We start from the raw sequence: 21040 nt of genomic DNA, 5'->3' as shown, positions 1-21040 counted from the left end.
AGGGAGAAAAAAATTCCAACCCGCTATCAGGATGGAAAATCCAAAGTTGGGATCGGCATTGTACACGGGAGACATCATTGTTTCCAAACAGTCACCTCTCTGGTAGACGTCAAAGCACAGCAAAGCTTTTTTTACAGGAACGATGGAACAACTGTAAAAAACAACAAAAAAGGAAAAGCGTTATTGGTATGTGTATCGCACAATTGAGACATCAATGGGTTACGACTGCCCACTTCTTCCCGGTAAGATCAAACCGTGGGACTAATCCAATCTTGATCAATAACTTTAACAAGAACACCTTCAGGTAAGCACATGCACGGACAAAACTGTAAAAAGGAAAGACGATGACAGGTTGTGTAAGTGACCTTTAGCGTACTGAAACATGCCGGATATTAAATGCATTCTATGGTGTATTACAATCACGTACACAGCAAACGTACTGTTGAAGAACACGTCCTTTCTGGTACTAGATATATCCCTGTGCTATATAACACAACAGAACGTAGATGAAAACCAGAACCAAGACGTGTCTGAGAGTGTCTCTGAATACCCACTTTGTAAGAAGATTATACAGGCACTACAGGTTGCGAATATCTTGTGCAATGTTTTGAAACTCATCGACAAGCCGAATAAAAATAAATCACAGAAGTTTCACTTCATGCCTGAGAATAATTGCGAAATCTACACTAATGAAATATAAGATGAGTCTAGAAACATTGGGCTGTGAAGATTCTCCTGGATGTTCGTGTAGTTAGCCTCACATACACATGTTCGATTGCAGATTTGGCATTATCAAACCCGCACCCCTTGTTAAAACTTGTCGTTTCTATCTGCCGTCGTATTGCTCTGCTGCACGTGAACATATACAGTACACCATACCATCATTGGCAAATCAGAAAAGCGGCATACGTTAAATGTCCCACCTACCTTGTGGACCCAGAACGGAGCGTACCTGAACAGTACTTTCAGACAGGTACGTGCACTAGCACTACTACTATCGTAGTTTACTGCAGACGAAGCGGATGAAGTGAACTTTTGAATGATAGCGCCCGTTTGAAGAACAAGTTCCTCTTTTTGCTCCACCTCCGAAACTCGCTGCCATGGTTTCACTTCCCCATTTTGTGCTGTGTACGTGCGTTCAGACTTTTCAACCTGTCTTTAGCTGGGTTGTTTATCGCGAAGGGGAATCCCCTATGACTTGAGTTCAAACGCCATTGGATGGTTTTGCACAAACATGTTATCCACTTACCTATGAACAAAGAAATGTAGTTCCTCTTTTTGACAAGGTAAAGTTTCTGTTCCTCTTTTTGCTGTCAGTCAACGGAAAAGCAGCCAGGGTATGCTTGGCCTACTATATAAGAGACATGCGCGTTGCAAGCCGGTGTCATTTCTTCAATGACACTTCTGAAGAAACAGGGAGTTGAAAATACACAGGTATGTTTCAACCTCTTTCAAGTATTTATGACTCTTGCTTGAGGATGTTTTTGATGGTGTCTTGCTAGCTTTGTACACTGTTTATTTTTTATCAATAACTGGTATCGACAGAAAGTGCCTTGGGGGCAATATAACTGTGTTATGGTACATTTGACCCTAAAAATGGATAATGCAATGGGTATGGAAGGGCGTCAGTGGAGCATTAAGATTGCATCAGTGCGTGTATTGCTTGCTCAGCAAAAAATGGGAGACGATACTAAAGGCAGTAGCCTATCCTCTAATGTATACCAGACCCTAATGTAATTATATCCTAGGTATTTGTGGGCCTGTAAAGACATGTAAGTAGACCTCAAAACGCCCGCTAAACCTGAACCAGTGACTATGTTGAATATAAACATACATACATACAAATAATGCAATATAAACGTTACATAGTAGTGCAAAGGAATGTAACTAAATATTACTCTAGTTCTGTTGGTAGTCAGCAAAGTCATAGATTTTCAATGCAACCTTTCGAATTATGTCCAGACAAAACGGGTCCCGAACTAGGTCACGTCTACAGGTACTTTCCAACTGCGCAGGCCTGGGTATTCCCCTTAGTCATATCAATATTGCCCATATGAGGATACTTATGCTAGACCACTGCAATAATGCATCCTTTGAGTTCAATGTGTGTTGTTGTTTCTTGTTTTGAAAACTACGACAAAGCACAAAATACGTCTAGAACCTCGCAATGCGACTTCAGAAGATCTCAGAACCTTGACAGCAGAACCTTCTAGAACCCTCTAGAACCTTATCCATTGAAAGGGGAATAACCTGGGGAAAACCAGACCTACCCTAAGCACTCTGGGATAAAACTAAAACACGAAGAATCACCGAGACGGTTCATTCCTGCGAGCACAGGGTCAGCCTTCACGGTTGTTTTCTTATCGTAGCATTGTCAGAGTTTATTGAATACTCAGTCTCGGGGGTTCTGTAGACAGGAATCAAACTGGTTACAATTCACGCTGCGTTGGAACGAGGAGGTTAAATGTTGATTGGAAGATACGGACGGTCCTCTGCAAGTGTTATATGTGACGTATTTCTATTGTTTGTGGTACACTAGACTTGCAGAAAGCATTCGACCTTCGGACAAAACGGTTTATGAGCAGTCACAAAAGGGCAGGGAAGCAATTAATCGATTAGACTGCCAGGCGTAACGGGGAAACGCTACAATTATGAATATATCATTCAGGATACGGACAGACAAATGTTCACATATTGATTGATTTATTCATGACCATGTTTGTGCAAAAATGAATGAGTTCTTACATGTATCTTGTGCCCGGTACGTAAAAAAATGACCCTGCGTTACCTGGAGGGGAAAACCGGACCAAAAAATTACCGGGGGAAATCCGGTTCAGGTCAAGCAGACCTCAGTCAGCAAGTGCAGCCGCTGAGCTACGGACACTGTCTTGAGGAACAGATCTCGTAGAATTTTCCCAAAGTCTTCCAGCATCCCGTTTGTGCAGATTTTCACAGCAATACCTTGCCGTTAAGCGTATGGGAGTGTACTTTTGTGACCGTTGGCAAAGCCAACATCTTTTCCGGAAACATAGATGGACTAACTGATATCGACTGTCTTTCATGTTTGTACATGTACTCTAATGTTCAGTATATTATGTTATATCGGAAATATCTGTTGAATTTGTGCCCGATAAAAGTGACGGATATATGGAATCCTAGACACCGGTGAGGTGAGGTGAGGTGAGGCACAATTACTCTCCGACTCGTCCAAGCAGATGTTAGGCCCCCTCTTACTTTGGACGTATTTTTTTCCACAGGCATCTATATGCATTTTTGGGGGCAAACCGGAACCCAGCCTATAGCTATGCTTTGAGAGTAGGGCGCAATACACTAAAGGGAAACAAAAGGGCCTCTCGGATTTTATATAACGTTACAACGTTATATCGGAGCTTTTAGTTGCATGTTGCACGCGAGCGAGACGTCATTGATTTTTCTAGGATATCTATCAATCCATTATGTATTGGAAGCGAACACCCTTAAGCTTGTCCTGCTGAGCCCGTATATATACGGGATGCACATATATGATGCCTATATGTGGGGCGGTATCTTTGTGGGTTTGGAGCATTTCTCACTTAAATGTGGCATACTGCAACAAACCGCATCGATTGGGGAAGTAAATCTGCAGCAGCAGCACAGAAAGGTCAAGTTTTACTACTCTGATTAATTAACCAACTTAGGGGGTTAAATTGGCAAAACATTCTCAGCAGGACAAGGGTTAAACAGTGTTGCCATCCATGCAGCCCATGCATAGACAATTGTTTATATGTAATGTAATACCCTGTGTACACTATTGGGTAGACTTTGATGACTCATTGTCACGTTGGGGGATTACCCTTCGGTGTAATACTAATGGAACGTACCTGCGTCAGTAGAGCACGGGCAAGCCTGGACGGCACATCGTATCAACATACAATGTAGTGTATAGGCAGGCACTAGAATTTGACCTGTCATGGTTTTCCCCGAGGCCCAAGAAAACAATGTTGTGTTTTTGATTACGGTCCTGAAAAAAATAGGGACAGTAGATAGGGATTCTGCTTTTTTGATATATTGCACCCAAAGTGATCCAACAAATACGATGATATAAAGATGAACTGTATAAGGACACATATTATACTGATACACAGTGTAAGAAAACAAGTAACACGTTATATTGATAAGCTGAACAAAAAGTGTGACGTTAACTCAGGTCCTTTGAAGGAATTTTGCAGCTGGGGACTGAAAAAAGTTTACCCCATTCCGTCCCCTGGGACAGACAAAAATTGATATGTAAAGATATAAAAAAACTGAAACCCATGTGTTCTTCTTCACCAAAACAGATACCATTGAACAGCTTAGTCTACAAGCAAAATTTGCACCTCAAAATGCAGGAAATAGTGTTTCAGAGGGTCTAGATTTAAAAATTTTCTGGGACCCAGACCCCTAGAAATGACGCGCAATGTCACGCCATGCCTTCGGTGCTCGATAGGATTCCCATTCAAAATCAAGGGGACTGAAAATGATTTCAGGCTAGAGCTGGCTACAACTCTGCGTTAACTACACATTCTTGTATATCAACCGTTCAAAACTGTAATCTGTTCACAGATTGCAAAGTACAGAAAGTCTGTTTTGAATTTCATCACTCAGTTGTCAGATTGAAGATTTTAGGTCCCTTACCAGCGGTTGAAAACAAAAAGACTAGGGTCGGCAGGATAAGTATGGTAGGTTAACCGGAAACAAATTCAATTTTTCCTAGGCCTTTTAACCTTGCTGGGGGAATTACCTATGAAGGTTGGAAAGCACCTACATGTATCCAACAAACCTGAACGGTAAAACAGCACAGCAGCAAAATGTATCGAAGAAAGACAGGAGTATTGATTGAATGAAAGTGAATGAAAGACGGAAACATAGATCCCTCATTGCATTTTCTTGCAGTGTCTCTACCTATTTATTGTAATGTTAGTGCCAACAGAGTAAAACAATCCAGTTAACTTAATTTCTGGCCTTGTCCTAACAAGCCATAGGCTACACTAACAACCAACTGGAGTTTCTCTTCCTCTTTTAGGCTTTTGTTTAAATAATGAGGAGTGGTAGTGGTTGAAGTGAACAAAGACAAGGAAAATGTACAATCTAAATCCAATTGTGCATCATTCTCTTGTGGGCATGACAAATGAAAGAGATTGCAAATCAAATATACGTACTGTAATTCCTGATTTTTTTTTCAATGTACTGTTATGTTCACGGTTTTCACAGTGACGACTGTAACGTGAACTTATCATTACTGATAAAAAATAATTCACAGACTTTTTTTATGTGCACTTGCCGCGACAGTGAACATTTAGTTCCGAGAACAAGTTAAATTTTCTCAGACCGTGAAAGTTTGGTACCGAGAAGACAAAGTGAATTACAGTATGTAAGGTATGCTAAAAATGTAACGTTATGTGTTTGCGCATTAATTTTTCAGTTTTTGAAGGTGGCGCGGTGATGGAGAGAGCCTGAGGCCAGCATGGCAGACGCAGCGAGCACCAACTCAGCCGTCGCTCAGAGCGTTCTGAGAATGAAAAGTCCAGGTTTGTTTCTGATCCTGACTTTTATTCATTACATTTCAATTCATTTCGTTACGATGAAAATGGTAATCTAAAATATTCTTTAATCACTTAGGCACAAAATTATAAAATTCAAAATTTCAATTTTCCCAACTTGAGAACGGTATATACAAAAATGCTGCACGTGTCTTTGTGAGCTTCTCAGCACTTGTCAACAACGCCAAGAAGGTTATGGTTTCCGTTGTGCTATGGAAGAGTAGCTGTGTGTGTATGCATAACTCGAGAAGCTGTTGATGGTTCACTGCAGCGGACTTGTATGTTTGTGTGTTTATTCATAACATCGACTATCATAATTCCACCAGGTGGCATAATACCGCCACCTAAAAAAACGTTAGTATAGAGGTCTTCCCAAGATTGTCTTGAACACCGAATGTTAATTATCCTAAATGTAATACAATTCAGATATTTAGGTGTTGAAGACAATCTTGAGAAGGCCTCTATAACAACGTTTTTGAGGTGGCGGTATAATGACACCTGGTGGAATTATGCGAATGTATGTTAAGCAACACATATCTCGGGAAGCGGTGGATGTATCTTCACAATACTTGGTAGGTAGGTATCGGGGGAGACAAAGGTCAAGTTCAGCGGCTTGCTACGGTACTGCAGCAAGACTTTCGGGCTTGACATTTAGCGTTCTGAAAGTGGTATGGTGTGGTAATTTTGAGTGGTAAATACCTCTTGTTCATGTTAAAAAGGCGTAGGAGGCCCGAGGGACCATGTGCCACTCCGTGGTGAGTTGGAGACATGGGACGACATGGAGAAACCTGCAGCAGGAGTTAACCGGAAACTGCAGGTGGCCAGACGTCCAGATCGAGGACCAGGGGCAGGCCCAGTGAAGAACTGGCCTCCACACCGCAAGGTTAGCTTAGAACTTGAAGGATGCCTACATGCAATGAGATTGACATGATTGCACAAAGTCTTCTTCGTTACACAACCTTCCTTTAATTCTTCAGTAAACGTTTCGACGACCACCTGTCGTCTTCATCAGTACAAAAGAAGATGGAGACGACAGGTGATTACTGAAGAATCAAAGGAAGGCTGTGTTGTTCAATTTATCTTAGTACCAAACTGATGAAACTATTCATGGATGAGATTGGTATGTTTTTCACACTGGCAGTGCAAACTGGGCTAGATGCATTAAAAGTACTCGAGCTACTGAATGAAATACGACAGGTGTATGAAAGGGCCAAAGAAAAAATATGTTGCAAAATTTGCATGGATGCCGAGATTGTATATGCATTCTTACCGTGCGGTCACTTGGTTGTGTGCTCAAAATGTGTCAAAGGCACCTTCAAAATCTGTCCCATGTTTTGGCAGATGATCAATCTGAGTTTTAAGACTTAAAGTTACATTGACTGTCATATCCATATCGCATGCTGTACGAGTTGTAAGCACGCAGAACTAGTTAGGAACTTGCCCAGAAGTTAATATTTTCGTGACTCCAACTGTAACACTCTACAAGAGGCAAATGCTGTTTAGATTCCGATCTGTAAATATATTTGCCCTCTGCCTGTTGATTGACAGGTTAACCTACAGACTGGCTGGCACATTGGAAACTGGAAAAGTGACCAGTGTCGTTGCTTGTACCATCCGGAAACACGCACGGCAGTGTCACTGGTCACTGGTGAAGACATGGGGAAGTTCGGTCTACCCTGGACCGCAGAGGACGAGCCGATGTTTGTTGACATCGACAACGTCGACTTCTGTGTCGATCCCACCACAATCACTTGTAAGGACAGGTATGTAAGCGAGTACAGTGTTGGAGATTTTTACACTGATAAACTGCTGAGATGTGTGCAATACTACATGTATCAAAAAGTCGGATGCACACATAAAGTTTTACCTTGCATTTGCGCCCTCCAGATTTTTTACTATTCTGATTAAGGGATCGGCCTAGGTTTCCTCTTTTTTTAAAACTCATCTTGTATGTTGATTTTAAATGTGTTGAGTTTACATGTCAATAAAAATGATGTCAACCCCCATATTATCAGTAATTTGCAGTTGTAATGATATTGCACTGTATGGAGCATATTTTTAACAATGATAGGAACGTGAGCAAAACTGAAATCAATAATATTTCAAACATGTTGTTTCGACTACATTGTACCAGCTTGGACAATGCTGAGTTGGAGGCTGCGATTGGAGAGAAGTTGAGGCAGGTACTGGCAGGAAACAGTCCACCTGACCCTTCACTGCCGCAGCAATTCAAACCGGCCACAATCTAGTGAGTAAAACTGCAAACCCTTTGGCCATAACGTAATGTACAGATAATGTACAAAATGTACTTTCTTGTTCGGTAGACTGTTATCAAACCACAGCATCTGCTACAGTAGATGCCAGCACAGTTTATTTTATTTCTATATTTTGACATTTCGATGTCAGGAACATTTACATAGATGTGTTTACACAGATGACATTTATCTCCCCAAATTGTAGCAAGGATATCACTACCATGCAACAAGTAGCAATCGTAGGTTCTTCAGAACACTCCAACTTGAAGAAAATGAAGCATGTCCTGGTAGCAGGAGTTACCGGGGATAGAGCTGCTAACATTGACAACATCAGAAAGGCAAAAAAGGTATTACAAATTAGTTTTAACACCATGATTTTTCAAACAATTATTTTGACTGGGCAACATGCATTTTGATTTGTTCATGACAGGTGGATCTACTAATATTATTCTGTGTATCAGCTCCAGATACTTGAAAATTGATTACTGAGCGTTACTGCATGTATTTTGTACAGGAACACCTCAGCAGAATGACTGGGAGCCATAGGTATTGTAACGTGGACAAACTTCTGGCTGACATCAGGAGGGTCTACTTCCCCAGCTTTGCCACAAGTCCACAAGAGGTAGGTGACATCAGAAGTATTTTGACTTTTTGCTTCATTCTTGAACACAGAAAATCACTGTTTTCCAAGACACAATTGTACCTTGGTGTAGACAAGATGTAAAGGAACATTGCTGTTGCAATCTTTTATTTCAATGCGCGTTACATACTGAAATAGCTGCGAACCTACACTCTGCTGTCAACCATACACACATCTCAAATAAAAAGACAGTTCATAGTAACCATGTATTTGTAATCACTGATATCAATCTACATTGCAAGATCATGGAAGCTCTGGGAGGATATGCTGCCACAGTGGCGACTCAAGCCCCCCGAGCCACCGGGTCTACCGAAAGTGCGAAAAGGAACGAAAAGGAACGAAGTATGAAGCAAACTAAAATAAAATCAATGAGAATATAAGGAACCGGTACTGCGGGCGTTAGAAGCCTATGAAACGTGTTTTATTTTACTCAGAATTTGGCAATATCAAATTTTTACGGGGCTGTTTTAGGCTGTTGTCTTTGTGTGGCTAAATTATTCTCTGAAGATCAGCGAAATACAAGGAAACAGAACTGAGATAAGAAAGTAAGGACTAAAATTCAGTTACTGGTGGGTGATGGATAAATATCGATTAATATACATTTTCAGAATGAGGCAAGATTGTAGCGTTGTTGTTGTATTTGGGTGGCTTCTGTTCTCCCAAGATCAAAGATGGGAGCGCCGCATGCAAATGACCTGCGATTGTTTATGTCTAATAGAAGTCCGGTCAGGAAGGATATGCTAATAAACTGCTGCCCCACGAGCATGACAGCTCCCTTCAACAGGGCCCACAACATGGTTTTCTGGAGACTGGAGACATATCTTCTTGCTCGTTCACGACAAAAGAAAAGCTGTGAAAGGATAGACATGTATACATTGTACCAAGGAGTTTTCTTCGCGTTGTACCATGAATATTAATCATTTTGCGGTAAGAAATGGCCAACGTGAGGAATTTGTGCAAAGGATATTGGGAAACTACGGAGAGATCTGGCGGGCGACTCACGTCTCCCGTGCGGGTTCGGCAGAAAAATTCTTTGGAACCAGGCCTCGAATAGAAATCAACGCGGTGTCCCGATTGCCCGGGGCCACTTATAATTTAGGCCGGGACCACTAGAAAACGACTTTGTGACATTTTTGGGACCGTAGAAAAATAACCTACACGAGAATGTCAACCCGTCAAACGTTTTTCTAGCGCGCTACTCAGCGGCTTTCAAGCCCCCCCCCCTCCTCCCAATTTGATCTGTGACAGCCCGCGTGGGAACCCGGGACGCACTGATTCGTGACTCCGCCCATCGCCTTTGATTTGTATTTAGCTATTTCCACGCGTGCACTTTCCCGCCGGTTCGCCGTTGAACCATTGGAGCTCTAGGAATTTCGTGGAACAAGCCACAAAATACAAAAATAAAGTCCGTTTCGAATGCATTTGCCGATCACAGTACCGTTACCTTATATTCCCATCGATTTTATTTCACTTTGCTTCATACTTCGTTCCTTTTCGTTCCTTTTCGCACTTTCGGTACTTTCCTTTTCGTTCCTTTTCGTTCCTATCCAATCCTTTCGTTCCTTTTCGTTCCTTTTCGCACTTTCGGTACTTTCCTTTTCGTTCCTTTTCGCACTTTCGGTACTTTCCTTTTCGTTCCTTTTCGTTCCTTTTCGTTCCTTTTCGCTCCTTTTCGTTCCTTTTCGTTCCTTTTCGCTCCTTTTCGTTCCTTTTCGCTCCTTTTCGTTCCTTTTCGTTCCTTTTCGTTCCTTTTCGCTCCTTTTCGTTCCTTTTCGCACTTTCGGTACACCGGAGCCACCGGCATCGTTCGACGTAAGTGTGCTAACAGTTAAATGCAAATCCAAGTGTTACCAATGATGGTGAATGTTATTTATTTATTTATTCGGAAATGTAACAAATTCTCTAGCTAGAACATTCAACTGGAATGGGCTAGTCTTCTCGTCCCTAACATGCCCCCAAGCTGTAGCTGAAAGATCTCTATTTAAGTGAAGTACCTACTCTTGAAGAAAAAGAAAGAACAAAAACAACCGGACACGGACTATGATTGCTGAGCTTTCGCTCTACTAATGTTTTGTACCATGTATATGTAGTTATATACTAGTATGTTGATAGATTTATTAGGACTCAATGTATCTCTGTTATATTTTATCTGACCCTTACCTCCTTCATGACCTCAATGAAAAGCAGGTCGATTTGAGCTTCTCATGTGTAAATAAAGGTTCAAACAATCAAACAAATAAACTTTTTATTCATACCTGAACAGGTGCAGCCCTTCTGCCTTACCAAGATGGCCCACGGTACATCCCATTTGTAAGTCCTACAGCGTTCCACAACACCATGAGGAAACGAGGACTGCACAGGGAGGCTGTGAGGATGCGCACCTTTGAGACCTGGCCACCTTCTTCACCTATAGCTCCAAAAGGCCTTGTACAGGGTGGCTTCTTTTATATCGGAAAGGAGCTGTGTGTCGAGTGTTTTGTGTGCGGTGGAGTGAAAGGTGATTGGAAGTGTGGGGATCACCCACTGCAATGTCATGAAGATATGAATGAGTGGTGTCAGTTTGTGCTTGGATATGATGTGGGGAATATACCCCTGAAGGATGATAGCAACGCACTGGCAATGAGTAAGCATGAGATTGGGATGTTTGGTTCATTGTCTGTGCAAACTGGGCCAGATGCGTCAAAAGCACTAGAGCAACTTAATGAAATGCGGCTGGAGCATGAAAGGGTGAAAGAAAAGATATCATGCAAAATCTGCATGGACGCAGAGATTGCATACGCATTCTTACCATGTGGTCACTTGGTTGTGTGCTCAAAATGTGTCAAGAACGCCTACAAAATCTGTCCCATGTGTAGGCAGATGATCAATGTCACAAAGAAGATATATTTCTGAGTTAGTTTTGAGACCCCATAATCAATTTTCTTTCTCCCAGAGACGATTGATTTCATACAGCTTTATTCAGTAAGAACATTTTCAGTTAAAATCTAAACGTTACCCGCAAGTTGGCTTTCCAAAGGAAACTGATAAAAGATATAACACAACATTAGAATTAGCTAGACAGGCAAATGGGCAATTACGGTCACAAGGAAAAATGCACACAACAGCAGTTTCAAAGAAAGGCGCAAGGGGGCTAGTCATTGTGTCATTTCTTGGTGAGGCCACGACTTACCCACATGCCAAAATCAGGAAAATCATTCTGCAACTTCTTGAGCTATCGAGCGTTCAGCATTCTTCAAGTAAGACCAGACAAAGTTCTGACAGGCAATCAGGCCGTCAGTTCAATGTAACCTTCTATGAAGATGTCCCATATCAGACAGTCCAACGCACTGCTCAGGGAACAAAAAAAATAAATGTACAGGTCTGACAGGTCGTCAGCTACGTAACCTTCTATGAAGCTTTTATCGACGTACAATGGAAAAACTGAATGTACACTTCTGACAGGCGAAGGAGCCGTCAGTTATGTAGCCTTCTGTGAAGCATCAGATGTACACCAGTCACAGTATTACTCATACGTAAATACTTCGTGTGTACAGTTTCAGATGTACACCAATCACAGTATTACTCATACGTAAATACTTCGTGTGTACAATCCTGACAGGCAACGGACGCCGTCAGCTATGTAGACTTCTATGAAGCACTCTCAGATGTACATTTACAGTATCATTTGCGTCGTGTCAAAGAGAAAGGTGTCTGTACCTTTAAACTGTACAAGGAGGTTAATATTCTCAGAGATATTGGTCTTTATATTTCTTGCTGTCCAAGATATTTCAGAAGTTACAGACAGATTTTCCGTGCTATGTGGTATGTGGATTAGGTCTGGGCCCAAGGGTGAAATGATTACACGTTGTACCCCTAGTGACTTCCTGAAGAACCGCAGACGTTTGTAAATATCTTTGTGAACATCATAATTACCAACTTCTGTTCTGTTAGTAGGTACATACATGGTTAATTAGCAGGCCTTCTGTCTGAAAAAGTCTTACCTGTGGCTCCCTGCACTAATTTCTTCAGACTTTCAAGAGTTATCAATATTAATAATAAGTTTTAAACACAGAACATCCTTGGGGAGGTATGCTTACATCTACATGTACACATAGGTCTTCAAGATCGTCAACTGTTCCCAGTAAAAAAACAAAAACTGAACTGGTGTGGAAGAAAATTATTACACTAATTGTTTAATAACCATTAAACAATAGGCTAAAACTGCTACTATTAAAACGCTTTCCTTCCTCGAATGTGTTTGGAAAGAGATTCACATTCTCAATATATCTAGTGTAATGTATCTTGTAATTGATTCCTGATGATACTAGTACGTAACGTTAAGTATGTAACTACTTGGCCATAATGACTTGGGTCATACATACTTAACGTAATGCAGTGCGTTTATGCTTTTGTGTATCGTAATTGCTCAGTAAACCAAATGGCTATCAAATGCTGGTGTATAATCGAATCATGTAAACCTAGGGCTAAAATGATGTACGGTTATTCTGGTGGCAAGGTTGGTGGTTTCATAATGCTTTAAGTTAAGTAATTTTTATTTCACGTGCATTGATCTAATGTGTGCTGCATTGAGCACTTAGCACTGTTGTGTGTACAGTGGTATAGGTGCTGAAAAATGTTTGAAATCAAGTGTTTGACAATAAAGATGTTGCTTGACATCCCAAATGGCTTTTGTCTACATGTATGGTCTCAGTTGATATATTAGGTGCCCTTTGTTGTGACAACTGTTCATGCACACATACACACCTTAAAACTCTATGTGGCTCAAAATATAAGCGGACAACTGTGAATTATTGGAATTCATTATTATGGACAACTTTACATGTCATGTTAGTAAATACATTTACAAGGTTCCGATTAAGTGCTAAGACCAATCTGGTACAGCTCTAGAATAATTAATGTTTCAGGTTGTATACAGGCTGACATTTGGCAGCAATAATGAATTATTGTAGTGATGGTTAAATGTCAAACAATGCACAATATTGCTAGTCACAATGTTTGCATTTGTGTCAAGGTAATTTACCTAACCAATCCTATTTATTTATTCATTTTATTTCTGTGTTCTTTTACCAGGGTAGGCTCCCATTAGTGACTGACACTGCTTTCCATGGAGGCCCTGGATACATACAAATAACATGTACATACAGTACAATATTCACATAATACAACAAAATCAAAACCATGTCACTTATATCCATTTCCGTTCCAAGTTGTTAAGGGGATGGAGGTCAGAGGTCACACAAAGTACTTGCACAATGTTTTGAATGTTTGTGTGGATGGTGCAGTTTTCACAGTTAGTGGGAGTGCATTCCAGCTTTCTGCACCTCTATATGCAAATGTTCTTTTCCCAGATTCTTAGTAGCTGAACTTTCGGAATTCTCAAATCCTATGTACAGTTCAATTTTCATACATGTGTATATACAGAGAACAATGCCCTACGATTTTCATATTTTTGTATATTATACAGAGAGCAATGCCATAACGATTTTCATACATATATACAGAGAGAACAATTGTTGCAGCATACATCAAAACCCTTCTGAACTTTTATCCTTCTTCCCTGGGCTACATCGATCATACAAGCTTCAAAGTCTTCGATCAAGCAAATACCATATTTTGAACATTAGTTAAAGACATATTGCCAGTACAAATGTAGGTTACAATATGATATTAGGTTTTCCATCTTCAGTATTAAACACCTGGTGAGCTAAGTGAACAAAATAAGTATAAAGACATCCCTAACTTGGCACAATGTAACTGTACATGTACATGCAGAGCAGACTTCATGATACAAACTAAATCACAGCATGACTGTGTAGTAATATTTTCATTTTATAATCATCATCATTTTGGGCCACTTTCTATATTTAAGAATATTTGATGAAATAACATGGTGCAGTACTCAAAGTGCATAGTGGGGATGCCCTAAGATGACATGAGCCTTTACATGGCACTACTCTGTTTTTGGCTGCAATGAATATGATGATTATAAAGGTAAATAAACCATTTCCATGCACATAGATGTTGTTTGCATCCAAAATACATTTTTACACATCCGTTTCCTGATTTTCTTTTTAAAATAGAATTTTTAACAATGTTGTTAGTACCGAATTACTACTGTCACAGATGACTGCGTACTGGCGGCTCGTGTCACTATAGTCGACCTGTACGAAGCAGTGACTGTCATATCTATCATACACAAAAGAAATGATTCTAAGAAGCTAAGAATCACAAAACACTACAAATATGGGTCTTCAAATGTTTGTTGAATAGAAGACCGACCTTAGAAAAACAACTTAAACATCAGTGATTTTGTTTTCCTCTGGGAGTGTGGCCGTGAAGGTGGCAGGCGTGTGAACCCCCCAAAGATTTGCTACTCTAAAATATGATTCCTACTGAATATGAATCTTTATAGAGAGATGTCTGAGATATTTCTCGATAAGTAGACAGAGTTTTGCTGATGTTGGTGGTATTGTTTTTTGTAATGATTCTGTTAATCGGGTCACTGCATTCTAAGTGCTTTCAGCCCATTTCTGGTGATAATATTTGCTAGATTGCACTAGGTACAGCTCTCCTCATGTGAGACAAGGCATACACACAAGGACAATTTTACTGTCAAAAGAAAGCTAATACAAAAAAATGTACATAACGTTGATAGAATTAAGTTATTGTTCTTATGTTATGGTCTCAAATTAGAAAAAAATGGTTTAAAAGTCAGCATTGCAGATAACTTCTACATGTAATCTGCAAGCAGAATATTCTTAGCTAGGATGGTAAAATTGATTTTTACCCTCCTAACATCTGCTCACAGAGTAGAAGTTATCTACATGTTTCATCATTTCATCAGTGAGGAAAACAAATCTGGCGCACATACTCCCTAAACAGCAAAAGGACAACTCGAGATGGATAAGTTGTATCTCTGTGGCCCACTAAGGTCTTAAACGGACCTCGACAGAATGGAAATGTACAGCCCTCACTGTGACACACCAGTGTGTGCTTTGCACATGCGCAGCAAGCCATCACACATGTTTCACACATATCGATACGACAGGTGCCACATCTGCGTAGGTCATGCTGGAATATACGGCATGGTGGGCAGCTCCTCTCATGACTAAGTGAGGACCACTCCTCATGGTGTTTGAAACACCACACCACAAGCTCCTCGACTGGTCTCACGTACGAAGGGAACAGTATCAGCAATGCCTGCAAACACAAGGATGGCATCTCTGTTAATTGCAGTTTGGTGACACTATTATGATTGTGCCTTGGGGAATACATTTTGAGGAAGCATCTGAATGGGAAAGGATGGCGCCCAGGCAAATGCTAAGGCCTGCATACAAAGAACCAAACAGTGGAAGGCAGAAAAGATAAAGCGAAGCAATGATATTAAGATGCAATACCTTTTAGGTTCACTTTTACTTGTTTTCCGCAGTCATCATGAAGCTTGTCAGAAAGAAGCAAAGATGATGAGGAGTAGAATTAAACTTAGATAAAGGTATCATGAAAGACAGCATCACATCGCTATACAAAATAGGAAGCAGAGAATCACAGAACAAGTCAGACAGACAAGAGTAGCTGCTATATGTTTAGACTAAAAGTATCAATATACCAGGCATTGTTTTTACAGACGGGGAAGCAACATGTGTAAGGACAAATAGTAAATACAACATACAAATTGATTTTATTGCATCAGTAAGTAACAATTGAACATGAAACAGATCATGAGATGCATGCAGAGAGCAAGTAGCACATGGTGAGTTGTTGGAACAAGTTAGTCAAGTCAATTATTATATCAAGAAACTAATCTAGGTGGTAATGATTGCCTGAAACAAACATGATGGACTCTGTTCTTTTAATGCTAATTACAACCAAATACCTGATATAAACTCCTTGGTCTAACTGTTAAATATTGATAGTTTAAACCAGCTATTACGTACCCTTAATGCAGCTGTCATTTGGCGACTGTGGTAGGGGTTGCCATCACCAGGACCATGAGCAAAGATGGCATTAACCTAGAAAAAATTGAATACAAGTTTATTTGCAAGTTGAATAACACACATTATTATAATTTTATTGCACACACTGCATCAAGCACAGGTAGAGAGTGAATTTGAACATATTCTAAACAATGGGAGGTCATTGCAGGTAAAGTATACTTGAAGGATGTTTAGACAATTCAGTAAATTCAGATAATCAATTCTGTTTCTAACTAAGACTACTTCTTAATCAAAACCTAATAGTTTCATTTTACAGCAGCCATACAAAAGGTACAATTGTTCCAGAGTAAGCTATCATGGAAATTGATGTCCGGAATTAGGTTACAAAAATTCAATATTCAGGATTTACAAAATTTCACTGCTTGTCGGAACTGTCCCAAATACCTCAACTATACTAGGCCACGGTTGTTAGAATACTACAGATGAAAGAAGCTTAGATTCAACTTACACAACTAATCTACATGTGAAACTACATGACATAGTCACATTTACCTCATTTGCTTGGGACGCAAGTATTCTGAGATGACTCTGCACGTATTCACGCAAGTGTCGATCTGTCTCAAGGTCTTGTGTTGACAAGTTACGTTGCTGAGAAAGTGTTCTACAGTCTATGCAGTATGAAATTGTACAGTTTGGTTCCAGGCAGTGCGATATATGCACGATATACAAGGTCACTAATTTTTCACACTTTTCGCAACGGAACTTGTCACAAGTCCTTATGTGATACAACAGAGGCATCACTAGCTGACAGCTTGAACACCTCTTAAGGTGATCAACTGTTATGCAGTAGTCACCGGCCAGGGATGGAATGTGATGAAGGCATGTTTCCACCATCTTAGCACCAGGGAGCTGGAAATGAAATTATTGGCTGAATAGTGACATGCTGTCTTCAACATTTACTGTCATCTAGCACAGCCTCAATTAGTATGATCGAAAGTATTGATGCCATCAACATGGTATGACATGTTAGGAGGCATTTTAGTACCAGCTGATGGATCAAAGTCATTTCGAAAAAAAATATGTATGTATAGATAATACATTTTGTATTGTGTATCACTAACATCTATCAACTGATGGAGATATGGTGTATATTGAGTACACATCATATCATATTTGTGTATAGTTTCTTAATGTGATCAAGATGATTCAGTCCTTTTCCAAATCAGCTCTTGGCTTATCAGACCAACTCGGCCCAATGCCCTGGTCAACCTGGCCCAATACCCTGGAAAAGGGAGTTAGGGTTATGGTTCCACACCCCAGGAAAGACCCCTCATCAATGAATTTGTGCACCATAAATAATTTTCATACCCTGTCTGCTGTTTGGAGAGAAATATTAAATATATAATACTGTATAACTTGTTCATATTCTATTTTTCATATTGGGCATGCGGTTAGTCGACATGAATGATATATTGACTGGTATTTCTTACCAAAGAGAAGCAGTTCCTGAGGAGCATCTCCAGGTCCCTGACTTGCACTGCAAGATGTTGTAGTTCTTGCAGGGCCCTCTCAATGGTAGCCTTCAGGAGCACAGCAACAGCCACCAGGGACACAAAGTCTGTCAAGGCTCTTTCATTGGCAATCTGTAAAGTTATAAGCTTTTGCTCAATAATTCTGTGTACCAACATTGACATTAACAATATTCATAATATAAATAATGATAATCACATATTTCAAGGGAAGAATGTGCCGCCCTTCCACAGTTTGCTCTGTGATCGCCGGCAAAAAAACAATGGTCTCATGCGATATGCACTTGTGTAGGTGGATCAAAGCTTTGGTCTTACATGTTTAAGCTTTTGACAAGTTTACATAACTACAATTGTGTTGTGCCCAAAGCCAGTGACTTACCTTTTCCTCCCGGAGAAGACGTTCTGATGACCTCAACCGCTCTTGCAATCTGCACGTTTCTTGTTGTGTGTTAGTTTCGAAGTTTTCTTTTGCCGCAGTCAGTTCCTGGACTTCCTGTCGTGCTTCTTGGAGTGCCCGCTGAAGGTCCTCTATTTGCCCCTGACATAAAGCAAGGACGTTATAGCATAAAGCAACAAACAGAGAATGACTAATGTAAGACGGATGACTAAATCTATTATTGCATGCATAATAATTTAATAATAAAAACCAAATAACCAATAACCAAAAAAATACAGAATCTGTATTCTGTTGCTTTCCTAATTTCTATATTTATCAGTCTGTCGCTTCCAACACATGTACCATCACCACATTTTATACTCAAAACAGATGTTGGGGGTAAGTTAGAAAATATTGTTGGACAGAGGCAATGAAACTTCAAATGAACTTGTGCTGTCAGAAAAACATCAAATCCAAAAACATTAATTAAAATTTTCTTATCCCTACATCTGCTTATATTACACAACGTGTTATGCAACAAAGTCATCATTAGTGTTGAAATGTTATGCTCAAAAACAGAATGACACTAAGTACATGTACCCCATACACCGGATATACATGGGTGCACCTTCCACCATTACCTTATTAGGGCATTACAGATGAGTAATAATGGTTACCTGTTGCTGATGTACCTCGCCTGTAGACAACTCTAATGCTTCTTTCCCTTTATCCACCTGGACCCGCAGTTCTCTCATCTCTCTGACCAACTGCTCCACATGTGCCTGTCACAGAGTATTTCTTCATTATGATACAACACTGACAGTGTGTATTCTGCATCATTGAGGTACTAGTATGACCGGACTGTTGTATTTCATTTATGTCATACCCATGGTCACCTGAGAAAACACACGTTTCAAAGCCAAATGCGCCAAAAGTTGAGATGATTTAGTGTCTTTGAACAACAACTGGCAACAACATCAAATCAAATCAACATCGAGTACATGTAATGTAGAACCCCAATTGTGATATGTTATCACTTGGTCCGGAACACCTGCACTAAACATTATCGTGGCCCATGTACATGTATGACGTATTAATCAGTAAAAAAAAAAGAATCCATTACACTACATTGATTCCAACAATCAAAGATAAAAAAAAATACATCCAGGTTGGTAAGTTGCTAGATAAGGAACATTCTTTGTACACAACCAAGTTTTATTCAACCGACGTTTAGGACCACATCTACTATTGAATATTAAGCTGAAACACCTAATAGTATAGAACCAGTCAGAATTGCCCCGTGGAAGTGATACACACACTGTAACCAAGACGACGGTTGAATAAAACATTTGGTGATTTAAAGCACTTACAGTGTCCTGCTGGCTGTTTGACAACTCTTGCTGCAATCTTTTGTTCTCTTCCTGGATGCGTTGGTTGTCTTGTACACTCTGGGACAACTGTTTCTGCAAGCATTCAATTTCCAGCTGATATCTAACGTTACCCTCTAATACAGCCAAATCAACACGACTGGAGCGGAACGAGCCACCCTGTAGACAGAAAATGAAACAAAATATTTTATTTAGAATGTTATGGCCAGGGGCAGCAGAAACTCATTTAAGTTGGAATGAAAACTAATCAAAATCAAATTGTCAGCCTTCAATTGGTCTGTAGTTTCCACTTTTTGCTTGTGTAACACAAAGTTGAGCCAGCTGTAATAATGGTAGATGGTGCCAAGGGTTCTAAATTGTACTATTAATTTGCAAGTGTGCTGAAATTTCATATCCAAGCTGAGAAAGATCTCAACTTTTTGACTGTTATAGGCAGATGTTCCAAAATCTGAAATCACACTGACATCACGAAATCGCCGCAAAATGCAGCTGTCCACTAACACTGACAATGACAATGAAGTTTATTGCATATTCATGCCCCATTGGGGCTAAATGCAGTCAGTTTGGTACATAGTAAGTAATCAGAAAGCTATACATATATATTAAAATTTAAATGCTTCTTCTCTCTTCTTAAAATATGCGTGGACGAGCTTGCAGAGTTTTTCCAGTATATCGTAGTTAGATGATGACATAAGGTATTTGAACAAATCTTCCTTCGTCAGGTGCGCATATTTTTAATCTATATGTGTAGCATTAGCGAATGCATTTTGCAGATCTTTGTACAGCGAACACTCTAGGACAAAGTGTACTTCGTTTTCTACATACATGAAACTCTTATCGCAAAATATACAAAATCTATTATCAGGGGGAGTTCGGTTATATTTACCAGCTTCAATTTCCAGTGGATGATCGCTGATCCTTAGTTTGGTCATGGCCCGGCGATATCTAAAATTTGCTATATCCAGATATTTTTCTCTTTCATACGAATGCTTAAATTTTCTGTAAGTTCTTAACTTATTTCCTTGATTTTCCGTCATGCCAAGAGAGTTAAGATCTGAGTAGAAGTTTTGAATAAAGTTGTCTTTTAGTCTTTGTTTTATTTCGGACACTGAGGATAAGCATCATGATGTCCAAATATTTGATTAATTGCATGGCCTATTTGCCAGTGAATTTCGTGTCATTATCCAGCTGGTGCAATAATGCAAAGTTATCTAAATGGACTGCACTGAATTGGGATTTTGGCATTCCGTGCAGTCAACAGAAGTGTGCGGTAATCCGTTGTGCAATTAATTGGCTTCTACTGTACTAGTATCAAAGTTTAAATTTTAAGACCAAGCTTACGCTTACACAATCTCTTGCT

The 21040-nt window shown here is 40.0% G+C and overlaps 2 protein-coding genes across 2 annotated transcripts; one reads left to right on the top strand and one right to left on the bottom strand.

Moving 5' to 3' along the window:
* The first annotated feature begins 6336 nt into the window (after positions 1-6336).
* LOC118430196 lies at positions 6337-9197 on the top strand. Its single transcript, XM_035840905.1, has 7 exons — positions 6337-6441; positions 7107-7321; positions 7693-7806; positions 8019-8160; positions 8328-8435; positions 8696-8768; positions 9172-9197. The coding sequence occupies exons 1-7, from the start codon at positions 6337-6339 to the stop codon at positions 9195-9197; spliced, it is 783 nt and encodes a 260-aa protein (XP_035696798.1).
* Positions 9198-13265: 4068 nt separating this feature from the next.
* LOC118430195 lies at positions 13266-18658 on the bottom strand. Its single transcript, XM_035840904.1, has 7 exons — positions 18650-18658; positions 18296-18454; positions 17878-18030; positions 16940-17296; positions 16388-16462; positions 15851-15893; positions 13266-15653 (listed from the first exon to the last, which is right to left on the bottom strand). Exons 1-7 carry the CDS (start codon positions 18656-18658, stop codon positions 15580-15582), a joined length of 870 nt encoding a protein of 289 aa, XP_035696797.1. The 3' UTR covers positions 13266-15579.
* Positions 18659-21040: the final 2382 nt, after the last annotated feature.

Source organism: Branchiostoma floridae, chromosome 14 (genome assembly GCF_000003815.2).
Source record: "Branchiostoma floridae strain S238N-H82 chromosome 14, Bfl_VNyyK, whole genome shotgun sequence".
In the NCBI taxonomy this organism is placed as follows: Eukaryota; Metazoa; Chordata; class Leptocardii; order Amphioxiformes; family Branchiostomatidae; genus Branchiostoma; species Branchiostoma floridae.
The sequence above is the reverse complement of the archived record's forward strand: the minus strand, read 5'-3'. Positions and strand labels throughout refer to the sequence as shown.